At 41.7% G+C, this 12,187-nt stretch overlaps 2 protein-coding genes across 2 annotated transcripts in view; one reads left to right on the top strand and one right to left on the bottom strand.

Annotated features, from left to right (window-relative positions):
• The window catches only part of LOC137618090 (uncharacterized), a 438,647-nt gene that overhangs the window by 213,965 nt on the left and 212,495 nt on the right, over positions 1-12,187 (bottom strand). The window lies entirely within an intron of this gene.
• Positions 1-12,187, top strand: part of LOC137618089 (uncharacterized) — a 64,337-nt gene that overhangs the window by 798 nt on the left and 51,352 nt on the right. Inside the window, 1 exon segment of the mRNA XM_068348064.1 lies at positions 2,186-3,737. Coding sequence (XP_068204165.1) covers positions 2,195-3,737 — 1,543 coding nt within the window. The 5' untranslated portion in view covers positions 2,186-2,194.

Below are 12,187 nucleotides of genomic sequence, written 5' to 3'. Positions count from 1 at the left end.
CCAAGAGGAAAGTAGCCACTGAACAATTACATTGCAGTAGTTAACTCCTTGAGCAAAGACGAACTGTTTGATAATCTCATTGTTGTCAGGTGTATGAGGTCAGAGGAGAATATGTAAAGGATAGGCCAGATGATTCAGTGTATGTGTAGGCAAAGGGAAAATGAGCCGTAACCAAAGAGAAGGATCCGTTTTAGTACTGTCTGGCAAGTCATTGGACCCAATAACTCTCTAGCTGTAGTGCCTCAACGGGAGGCTGATGCCCTTGTTAGCCTACTACCTAATACCTATATATAGTAATCACTTGGGGATTCTTGTGGGAAAAAAAAGGTTTTGGATGGGGAAAACCCAAAATGGAGTGTAATTCATTGGACAGAAGAAGCTGATATATATAAAATTTTCTATTACCAGTTAAAAAAAACAAAGTTGTCACCAGTGACAATCATGCAAATATGGGTACCCCAAATATGTTTAGTAGATAGGCTAGTAGGTTGGCCAGGGCACCAGCCACCCGTTGAGGTACTACCAGTAGAGAGTTATATGGTCTTTTGACTGCCCAGTCAGTACTACAGTGGATCCTTCTCTCTGGTTACGGTTCATTTTCCTTTTGCCTACACACACACAACTAATAGTCTGGCCTATTCTTTACTTATTCTCCTCTGTCCTCATACACCTGACAACACTGAGATTACTAAACAATTCTTCTTCACCCAAGGGGTTAACTACTGCACTGTAATTTTTCAGTGGCTACTTTCCTGTTTAGCTATGGTCAGCAGCTCTTCTTGGAGAACGCCAATCAAAAATCAAACCATTGTTCTCTAGTTGTGGGTAGTGCCATAGCCTCTGTACCATGTCTTCCACTGTCTCTTGTTTTGTTTTAAAGATTGTATATATAGTTTATATAGGATATATTTATTTCAATGTTTTTACTCATCTTAAAAACTTTATTTTTCACTGGGCTATTTTCTCTGTTGGAGTCCCTGAGCTTATAGCATCCTGGTTTTCCAACTAGGGTTGTAGCTTAGCAAGAAATTATCATAATATAAAAATGGATAAGTGGAGCCTTTGTATATCAGCGGCCAGTTCCTCACGCGTGCATTAGAAATGGGCACCAACTAACCTAAACTTCCTCCCCCCTAACCTACAAGCCATATTCTTACTGACTTACCTATTGGGGGTCTAACACCCCCCTGCGATCCCCCTTAAGCTACTGTATTCTTAGTCAGACGTCATCATACATAAAGGTGGCCACTATCATGCATACACCTTCGGATAAATTTTTAACCTGAACCCTCGTTTCCCCCGGCCCAATGAGTTGATTGGCCGCAGTGCAATGGATAACTTCATAAGAAGACCTAGATTGGTGTGTTCTTACTCATAGCATACAGTAATATATCTGAATGGTACACAAGTAAAGTTCTACACCAAAAATATAACAAGGATAATTATAAGGATATCATTTAACCTAACCTACTGTAGTATGCCAGGTCCCTACTTACCAATATGTTCTCTTGACCTTCCCACCCAATCTCACCCAGTGAATTCTGACTAGCCTAATTTCTCATCCCTTCTCATCACATCCAAACTATTTCTGCCTGTTTTTCAAATAATGGATTCTGTTTCTTTCTGTAACTTTTCATTCGTGATGTGATATTCATACCTCTCTGTTACCATGAATCTTGACATTCTTTTGATACTTTTCAAAACTGATTTTTTTTCTTTCTTTCTGTAACCCTATGGAAATGAAAGTTGTTGCAATGCTCTTTCTGGATTTTCAATATTGGCTTTACAGTCCATCGTATCCTAAAATATTCAAAATATTTGCAAGGAATTAAGGAGACTAAGACATGTAACTACTATAGTACATTTTTTATTTCATGACAATATAGACATGTTTTGTTTTTGTCTTGAGACTTTTTATTTCGTATTGTACATCACATCTATTTCTGCATATTGTACAAAATGTAAAATTTTAAAGCTCAAATACTGTATATCAAATGCACTTTCAAGTCATCTGTAGGTTCGAGTAGGCAAACTGCTTTTCATCCCACTAAGATGTATTACCTATGACTACTGAATATGTATGTACTGTACTGCATTTTATAAGTACTGTACAGTACTGTTTTGTTGATATCACTTTACTTTTTGTGTTCTGTCTTGCCCATTAACAGTTGTTTATTTCCTTCAGGTTGCCACTATGTCGGAACAAGAAACCAGCAGAAGCTGTCAAAGCACAACCCTGAATGTGGAAGTTAATCTGAAGGCCACCAAAGATTTCAGAGATTTCCAAGATACACAAAGTTGTTCAAATATTAGTAGCCCTGACAGTGGTATGGGAAATACTATTTTTTCTTCACCTGAAAAGTCAGATAAGGAGGGAGGTGACAGTCTAGATAATAAGGATCGAGATAATTCTGGTAGGAACAGCCCTGGTACTCCACAGAGGATTAGGCTTGCAAGAAACAATGTCTATGGGGCTGGGAGTAAAGGTAGCCCTAATTCATCCAAGGATTTTACTAGTTGGAACCATTTAGTTAATAATGCAAGTCATCTCACAAGCAACCTCTGTGCACTGAAATGTTCGGACAATGCAAAACAGATTATGAGTCCAGAAGAACATAATCAGGGCATTTTTAGCTCTACTCGGGAACTTCAGAGTGAATTGTTTATTTCAAATGATACAAGAGAGACCAGTTCTGGTGATGAGTGTGTGAAAAAGGTGCCTGATAATAGAAATGAATTGCCTTTATTGGATTACTCTATTCTTACAAGTAAAAGTGGAGAGTATAACAGTAAGGCAGAAAGGCAAACTGTGGATCAAGAAAATGGAAAAGCGTTGGTGGGAGAAGAGTCATTTGTAAGAAATGATAGTGATAAGCTCGAAAAAGCCGAGAGAAAAGATTTGAATATCGAGTCGGGTATTAATGTGGATGCAAGTACATCGACTAAAATTGGAAATAGCATTTGGCAAGTTACTGGCATTTCCAGTGAGTTGCAGGAATCTCCTGATGATGCGAAAAAAAGTGATAATGCTGAGAGTGGAAATGGTGTCTATCGAGATAGTCTCCAATTGAATCCTCATAATGGCAATATAAACAGAAGCCAAGAATTTAGACCAACTCTTGGCCTTTCCAACAGCAATCTCAAAGGTGATGGAGGGAGTGCCCTGGAAAATCCCACAGATGCCAATCAAAAGCCATCCATAGATAGTCAAATAAGAATGGAGAGTGCGAGTTCACAGTTGGTTTTCCAACCGCCCAAAGAATTGGTCGTGCCGAGGGAAAATGTTTTGGTTGAAGGAGGTGTAGTTGGCAAGTTTACAAACAGTGCTTTAGAGGAAAGTGGACCAACCGAAAAGCCGAAGAGTGATTTGAAAGAGATGGGTGGTGTTGAAAAAATTGAAGTTAACTGTAATCATAATGAAGCCAAAAATTTGTGTCACAATGACAGGCTTAAACCAAACGAACTTCTTGATGTGAATGTGAACATGGGTATTGAGATGGGTGCCATACGGGATACAGACTCGGAAGCGGGTGATTCTTGTTGTAGTGAAGACCAAGATATGTGTGAAGGTGAAAATGGGTGTATTCATCAAGATGGTGTTTGCAATACGGATCAAAACTGGGATTACCTTATGGATGAAGAGTTTAATGTCCCCAAGAAGCCAATCCTGAATGGATCTGCCGAACAGCTCGAACGACGGAGTAGCCTCAAGCGTAAAGCTACGGAGGAAGCGGAGGGTAAGCATTTTATAGCTGCTTTGAATTTGAATGTTTTAAAAGTAGCCTGTAATACTCTATAAGAAATAACATTTGGTAAATCTCTAATATGTAAAAAAAACATTGAATTTGTTACAGTAATTTTATCAGTTAGGTAGGGCTAAACTAGAAAGGTTTGTGCTTTTATTCCTACACGTATACAAACCCTCGTCCTTTAATAGGAGTGAAGCTTGGAACTCTGCTGTTGAAATTTATAACAAGGTGGAAGTAGTTACTGACAGGTAGCGGGGAAGCCCAGACTCACTTTGACAAAGGCTGCCGAGTAGTACAGACTTGGTGCTAACAAACATGGTTTTTTTTTTTTTTTTATTTTTTTTTATTTTTCAAGGTGCTCTTTCACTGAATGGAGAAACCACTTGTGGGCACGCAATTTTGCCACAAGGTTTCCAGCCATAGATGTGGAACCTTTTGTTGATCTAAATTCATTGTGCTCTTCTTCCAAGGGTTGTGACTGCTTGCAGTCATCACCCTGTGAGGAATGTAGTGAATGGCCATCCTCCCAGGGGCTTGAGTATGGCATGAAAAAGTCCAAGTGAGATTCTTCTCCTTTGGGGTATTCCTTGAAGGCTGAAAATCCGCTGGACCTCTTCTTTCCCCTTCTGGCTTTTGAACTTTCTCTGTCTCCCTCCTGGAGGAAAGTCGGATAATGACACCCACATTGATGTAACTTAAGGGTAAGCTCAGAGCAAAGTTGCTTTATCTGCTTCCCCTAGAGAAGCAGGTATTCTGTCTCCTTGGGGGGGGAACCTATAACTAACGTTACAGATGATGATGGGCTAAGTATATGTTGTCGCCTTCTTTAAGCATAGAGAGCATTTGGTCGACGGAGACTTGCAAGCATTTGCAACATCGAGGGCTAAGTCTTCTCTTGCCCTGTCTGTCTTTCCTATGCTCAGGACTCCTTAAGGTGGAATAAATCATTGATCCTCACCTTAGAGCTTAACGCCTAGTAAGGGAAGGGAACGCTCACAACATCCCTCACTTCCGAGCCTGATTCCTTCGACTTGTTTTCTGTAGTGGGACTGTTTTGTTCTATTTGGCTTCATAAGGTGAAAAGGAGGGAATACTGTACATTAAATCTCTACATCCTTTGCAGGAGCATAACACAGATGTTTTCAGTTCCCCTGGGTATTTTCATGCAGTAAAAAAGCATACCTTTACTTCCTCAGAAGACGAACCTTCTCACATATCACTCTGTAGAGGATGAGAGAAATCGTACTTACATGCATTCACCTGTTCGCACGCTTTCTTCTATGCTTGAGTGCTTTGCAATTAGCATGTATTTCTGTTCCTGAGGTCTTAACACACCTAATGCATGAGTGCTTTGCAATTAGGATACATTTCTGCTCCTGGTGGAGCTAGCTCTTCTGCTAGAGTGCTCACTCATATGAACATGAGGACTACGTGGTTGCACATCAGATCCTATGGACTTAAACGTTCACACACACTCATTAGATCCTATGGACTTGCCTGTTTGCACGCTCCCACTTACCGCACATTCTTGAGAACTTTAGTATTCTCATGTTGGTGTGCCTTCTACTGAAACTTAACTGAGTTTAGACACTTGATCTATATGTGCGCTCTTATGTTAACATGCATTCATTAGTTTGCACATGCTCTCTTGAAGCTTAGCGCTTATATAGATATGAATGCTCACCTGTTTGTGCGTACCCTTCTGCTAGAGCACATTTTTCTATTTGTGTTTGCTCTCCTGTTATTGCATATTCTTCTGTTCATGCGCTTTACTATGTGCTCGTGCTCTCCAATGGATGAATATCCACCAGATCCTGAATCCCCATCTGTTTGTGCTCACTCTCCTGTTGACGTATCTGTTCTCCCACAGGCGGCCTCTACTGTTTGTGCATGCTCTTTTCTTAGAGTATGCTCTTGTGTTTGTGTGCTCAAGCGTGGTTGCCTGACCATACAGTGCTCTACTGTTTACGCATGCTCACTTGCCTGACCATACAGTGCTCTACTGTTTACGCATGCTCACTTGTTAATGCACTGTTTTATTAGAGAACGATATTCTATTCGTGCATGCTCTCCTGTTGATATGCTCCATTCCATCAGCGAACAATCTCCTATTTGCATTCGCTCTCTGAATATCGAGCGCAATTCTGTTTGTGTCTCCCCTTAAGCTGGTCTGTTGGAGCGCATTCATCACTTCTCATGTATGCGCCTGTACACTATATGATTGGTCCCCTGTTCCAGAAACCTCACCTCTCAGCTCTTGATCTTCAGAGGAGGATTCCTTGCGTAATTCAACGAAGAAATGCTACCGTGTACTCTTCATGAGATCAATCTGTGTACAAGGTCACCGAAGGAGCCTAGTCTTAGAGAGACCCCTAAGGCGAGTTCATCAGGAACTCATTCTCCCAGATGCTCCTTGAGCTATAGATCATCTCAAGGTCATTGGAGAACTTCCTCCTTGTCAGGGGCTTGACAAGCTGCATGTATTATCACATCTAGTTACATTAGTTATTCTGAGGGGTGGGGAAAGGTCTCCTTTTCTTTCGTTCAAAAGTTTGTCACACTTGGTTAAATCTTTCTCAACCTCTTCTCTTACGGCAGCAACTGACAGCCCTGATAATTTACTTCTTTGGAATATTTTATTTCCTTTTCTGCCTTAGACTAAATTCCCTTTTTCTCCTTCCCGTGACCTTCGATTCGACTCCCATGGGACTCTCTGTTACAAAACTTTTCCTCTTACTATACAATTCTTCATTTTCGTGGACCTGAGAAGTAGCCTTATCTTGCTTTTCCAACTGTGGTTGTAGCTTAGCTAATAATAATGATAATTAGGGAGATGTTATATTTTTTATATTTCCTTGTAGAGCAATTTGTCCACCTCCTCACTGGATTGTCCCTATATGTGTATCACATCAGAGGTCAGAAAGCAATATCTTTGCTTAGCCAATGTGTTTTTGGTATATCCTATGACCATGTCACTAAGATCTACAATAATATTGCCCTAGTAGTGTTTACAAATATCCGAGAGTATGTTGTACATTTGTCACCAGGAATTATTACTAGTAAAACAATCCATGCATCAATGGACAACATAGACATCGAAAATAGATCGCCCATTGGGAAACAAAGTTTCCATGGAATAGCTATTTGAGTGTACCAACCTATTTGTGAAGGAGAAACAATTGTTGGAACATTTAGATATCAAAACACCACATGAAACGTCTACTGAGTTTGTCCAAGTGCCATCAACTATTATCAATCTAGTTCCATGTTTGACTGAAGGCAATCCAAAAGCTAAATTGAGCCCTCAGTATGAGAAATATGAAATGGGTAAATATGCTACGAATTTAGATTGTCCACAAACAGACAACATTGTTTGGATGAGTGCTCGCTTCTTCAATACAGATACAAGTTCATCTGATTCTGTCGTACATTTACTCACTGAATAGGTGGACATATCTGTAATTATAATGTACAGTAATATTGAAAGGGACAGCTTTGGAGCCTGGTGATTCTATGATCAGACAGCTATTGCATGCCATTGATGAAGAACATTTAGATAGATATTTTGAAAATTCAGGAACTGTTGCACGTTCATCACTGCATACTGTCACAGATAATCATGCCGATAGGTCTCTGCCTATAAGTCACTCGGTCATACACCATAACCTACTGATGCTCCAACAGTAATAGACAAGGCATGTAGTCTACCATTAATAAATGCTGCAGCTCATGAATGGGCTACATTAGTTAGAGCGCTAGATCAACTGACTAAATTAAACACACACGACTTTGGAAATGGACCAGTATAAAGAAATCCTGATGCTAGAATACCTTAAACCAAAATACAAAGACAAATTGATCTTCTGTCCCGGAGCTTCTCACACTGTGGTCTCTGCTCTTTGGGTAGGACAGTTGAAGGAAGTGGACTTGATGAAGCATGGCAAGAAGCTGGTCTCTGTAGTAGTGTTACTGTTAATCAGATCATCAATGAAAACCACTACAACAGAGCAATTGATTGATTGATTGATTTTCGGTTTTATGGCATCCTGACATCAAAGGTCATTGACGTTGGAGCTATCTATCTTCAATGCCTCTTTGATCTGTGGTTTGAGAATTTGCCAGAAGAAAATTCAACAGTTAATGTCAATCTAAAGGTAAGTGTTAAAGAGCTTGCACAAACATGCATAAATCAGAATGATTCCAACAGGCACACCAGACATTTTTAGTAAATTTAGAATCTGCTAATCTTGAGAAAGAGTTAAGTTACTTTGACAATAAACATAAGAGAGACCCAATGTATGTTTGGCCACGAATGTACATAAATCAGATTATGATTGTTACTTTTTAAATATTTAACTTAGCCGGTGAATATATAATAGCTGAGCCTCAGGCGGCTCGACAGAAAAACACAAAAACTCGCGAGCGATCGCTATGAAGGTTGCGGGTGTGCCCACTAGCGCCAACTATCGGCCAGATACCGCATATACATGTAAACAGACCCAATTCTTCTCTGTCGGTCTGATCGACAAGACGTACCATTACTCGCTGTTAACCTGGAGTTTTTCAACAGTCTTGGTGAAGTACTTCCTTTTGGTTTGAGCTTTCGCAGTGCAGGTGTTTTATCTTCAACTTAAATCTTGAACTCTTTTTTGGATAGATTTAATTGTTGATGACTTTGGATTGTTTTTTGGACTTTCTTTGACTTTTAAAAATGGCCGACCCTTCCCTTAGTACGGAAGTGTGTTTTAGGCTTTTAGCAATTATCTTATCACGTTATAAATTGTTGTTGTTAATTATAGATTTTCCTCTATATATTTTATATCTCAACCGCCTTTATTAGGCCTCTTCGATTAGCTTTCCATTTATAATAAACATCAAGATAAATTTTAATGATTTGTTTATATGCGACCTTACCTATTCCTCCCCTAATCCGAGAGTAGGCGGTCCTAACTTGGAAACCGAAGTTAAACAACGTTGAGCCCTTTCAATCGTAAATAACTTTTACAGAGCAAATGATTTAAAACTTATTAAATGAATATTTTTTAGTAGATATTTTATGAAAGATTTTCTTTGAATAGTCTTCGTACTGTTTCAAAGATGAACTAACGTTTGGTTTATTTATGCTACGCAGTTTGCGCTCTATCGTTACGATAGAGAGAGAGAGAATCACGGTTTCACTTTGCAGAAAGAGTAAATCGATTCTGACGTTTTGTTCATTCTTCTTTCAAACTTGAATGTTTTAAATACTAATTTAAAGGAACTTGTTAATTTTCAATTTCTTAGTCCTTTCAGTTTTTTCCTTTGGTCAAATAACCTGTTTATTGACGAAAGGTGAGTGGGCTTTTCTCTTCGGTGTGAAATCAAGAGAGAGAGAGACGGAGAGAGAGAGAGGAAGAGAGAACGTTCCGATCTTTATTCTCGTCCCAAGCGAGTAACGTTCTCTAGTCAGTTTTTTACTCTTGTCCCAAGTCTCTGTACGGGGAGAAAGGATAAAACGTTTTTAGTTTTTATTCTCGTCCCAAGGCACTGTACGGTGAGAGATTGAAAACGTAGTTTTGAATGAACTAGTGTTTAGTCTCCTCCCCAGTCACTGATCTTTTTATCTTAATATTTGTTTACTGTTTTTTGCTTGTATTAATGTGCTTACATTATACGACTTATTTCGCAATTATAACCTTTTGATGTAGGGTAGAATTGCGTGCTTCAGGTAGAAATCAGTTTTATTCATGCCTAATGTGAATTGTTGAAAAATTCGATTTCAGTGAAGTAAGTGCAAAACAGAAAATCGTAGTGATAAAGTGATAATTGCGCAAAGTGTTATCAGTGTTGCGACTGAGGGTTCGTCTGTTCGTGCCTGTCGTTCGCCTAGTCCGAGACCTCTTGCAAGCTCCCAAGCCCCAGGGAGAAGTAATGTCGTACGACTTATGGGTTCGAGAGGCCTTGATCAGCGAACAGACGTTCCCTCTATGGTTTCAGGCGTGTCTCATCAAGACCGCCCCTACCATAAGACGAGCGAGACGATTTTCTCCTCGTCATCCGAAGGCTTTTCACGTAAGAAACCGTGGAGCAAGGTTTCGAGGCCCTTAAAGTGAAAGTCAGTCCCTTCAGGACAGGTCCAGCGTCCTGGTTGTAGCCATTTGGACAGCTCTGACCCTATGCAGTCATCGGAAGACTGCTCGCCGCCTAAACAAAAGCGTAACACAGGCTCCGAGAGTCTTATTGTAGGCAAGGTTTTGCAGTCACAGACGTTACCCTCGTCTCTTACCGCACCCATTCCCGTTGATCCTAAATGGGTTGTACTGCAAGACATGCAGAATAAGCTTGCCTCTCTTATGGAGGACTATTCTGCTGAGCAGGTTCACGATGATCCTCGCCGCTTAGCTGATCGAGATCCTGGCCGTCAGCCACCCAAACGAGCCTTTGCTCGTCCTGTTGACATTGACGTTACAAAGTCACGTCAATCATGTTTTGTAGAGCCTAACTCGATGCAGTCCCGTGTTGACTCTCAGTCGCTTGTGGACGTTCAGCCGCTGCCGCTTGCTCTTGTTGACGTTCAGGACGTTCGCCAACCAGCATAGTTGACTTGTTTTGACGTTGAGCGTCAAGCACCGCAGTCAAGAGTTGTTTTGACTGCTCAGTCTAGGCAGTCAAGGCAGTCTCGAGTTGACGTCGAGCGTCCTCCCGCACCTGTTGTTGTTGCTGGTCAGTCCTTTAAGCAGTTACATGACATAGCGTCCTTGACTGCTACTGTTGCTCCTTTGCGTGTGGACTCTGCTTGTCAAGCATTGCCACCACGGCAGGTCTCTCCCTTGCTTGAGACTCGGCAATTGTCGGACAAGGTTCCTTCAGATGAGGAAGTTGCTGATCCCCCTCCTACTGATATTCCCTTGAGGACTCTGTCAGACGGAGAGGAGCCTAAAGCTGCTCAGCCCTCTATGGACTTTAAATAAATCATGCTGATTTTTAAGGATCTTTGTCCGGATCTTTTTGTAACTGCTGCTCCTCGTTCGCCTAAACGTCAGAGTTTACACTAGGCCTAGCTACTTCGAAGCCGTTGTTTTCTAAGCTAGTGCTCTCTCGCTCTTCTAAGAGAGCTTTACGTTTGCTAGGCGACTGGTTAATCACCAGGAGGAGTTTGGGGGAGACAGCCTTTGCTTTCCCTCCTTTTAAGCTGGCTTATAGAGCGAGAGTCTGGTATGACACGGGAGAAGTTCTCGGCTTGGGAGTTCCTGCCTCTGCCCAGATAGACTTCTCAAACCTCATAGACTCTCCCTGGCGCCTGGCCATGAGACGCTACAAAATTTTATGGTCGGCTTCAGAGCTAGACCATCTCCTGTTAGTTTTTTTTTTTTTTTTTTTTTTTCTCAAGCGTTTGAAGTTTTGCTGTACAATTATGTCATGCATAAACAAGGCTATCAGGGATGGCTCCAATAATCTGACAGCCACGTTCTCTGCAGGAACAAGTCTATCAGGGATGGCTCCAATGATCTGGCAGCCACGTTCACTGCAGGAGTACGTAAGAGGCAAGTGCGCTCAATGTGTTCATTGTCAAGACAAACTTCACGATGAAGTCTACCAGGCTGTCTTGACAGCATTAATGGAAGGCGACTGGATGGTCTCTCTCGACCTTCAGGATGCATACTTCCACATTCCTATACACCCGGATTCCCAACCGTTTCTGAGGTTTGTTTACAGGAATGTGGGGTACCAGTTTCGAGCCCTGTGCTTTGGCCTCAGTCCTGCTCCTCTCGTGTTTACGAGGCTCATGAGGAATGTGGCAAAATTCCTCCATCTATCGGGAATCCGAGCCTCCCTGTACTTGGACGACTGGCTTCTCAGAGCATCGTCCAGTCTTCGCTGTCTGCAGGATCTACATTGGACGTTGAGTCTGGCCAGGGAGTTGGGACTTTTGGTCAACCTAGAAAAGTCCCAACTGATCCCATCCCAGATTATTCTATATTTGGGGATGGAGATTCGCAGTCCAGTTTTTCGGGCTTTTCCGTCTGCCACCCGAATAGAACAAGCCCTGCTCAAAGTCCAACTAATGCTGAAAAGAGAACGTTTGTTCAGTCAGGAGTTGGAACAGTCTCGTAGGGACTCTCTCATCCCTGGAGCAGTTTGTCTCGCTAGGGAGACTACACCTTCGGCCTCTCCAGTTCCATCTAGCCTCTCACTGGAACAAGGACAAGACGTTAGAGACAGTATCATTCCCAGTCTCCGAACCAGTAAAGGCATGCCTGAAATGGTGGGACAGCAATATCAGTCTGAGAGAGGGACTATCCCTAGCAGTCAAGAACCCAAACCACGTGTTGTTCTCAGACGCGTCGGATTTGGGTTGGGGTGCGACCCTGGACGGTCGGGAATGCTCGGGTCTGTGGACCTCAAGTCAGAAGAGCATGCACATCAACGGCAAGGAGCTATTAGCAGTCCACTTGGCC

The sequence above is a fragment of the Palaemon carinicauda genome, chromosome 24, assembly GCF_036898095.1.
Source record: "Palaemon carinicauda isolate YSFRI2023 chromosome 24, ASM3689809v2, whole genome shotgun sequence".
NCBI lineage: Eukaryota > Metazoa > Arthropoda > Malacostraca > Decapoda > Palaemonidae > Palaemon > Palaemon carinicauda.
Note: the sequence above shows the minus strand (reverse complement) of the source record. Positions and strands in the feature narration are given on the sequence as shown.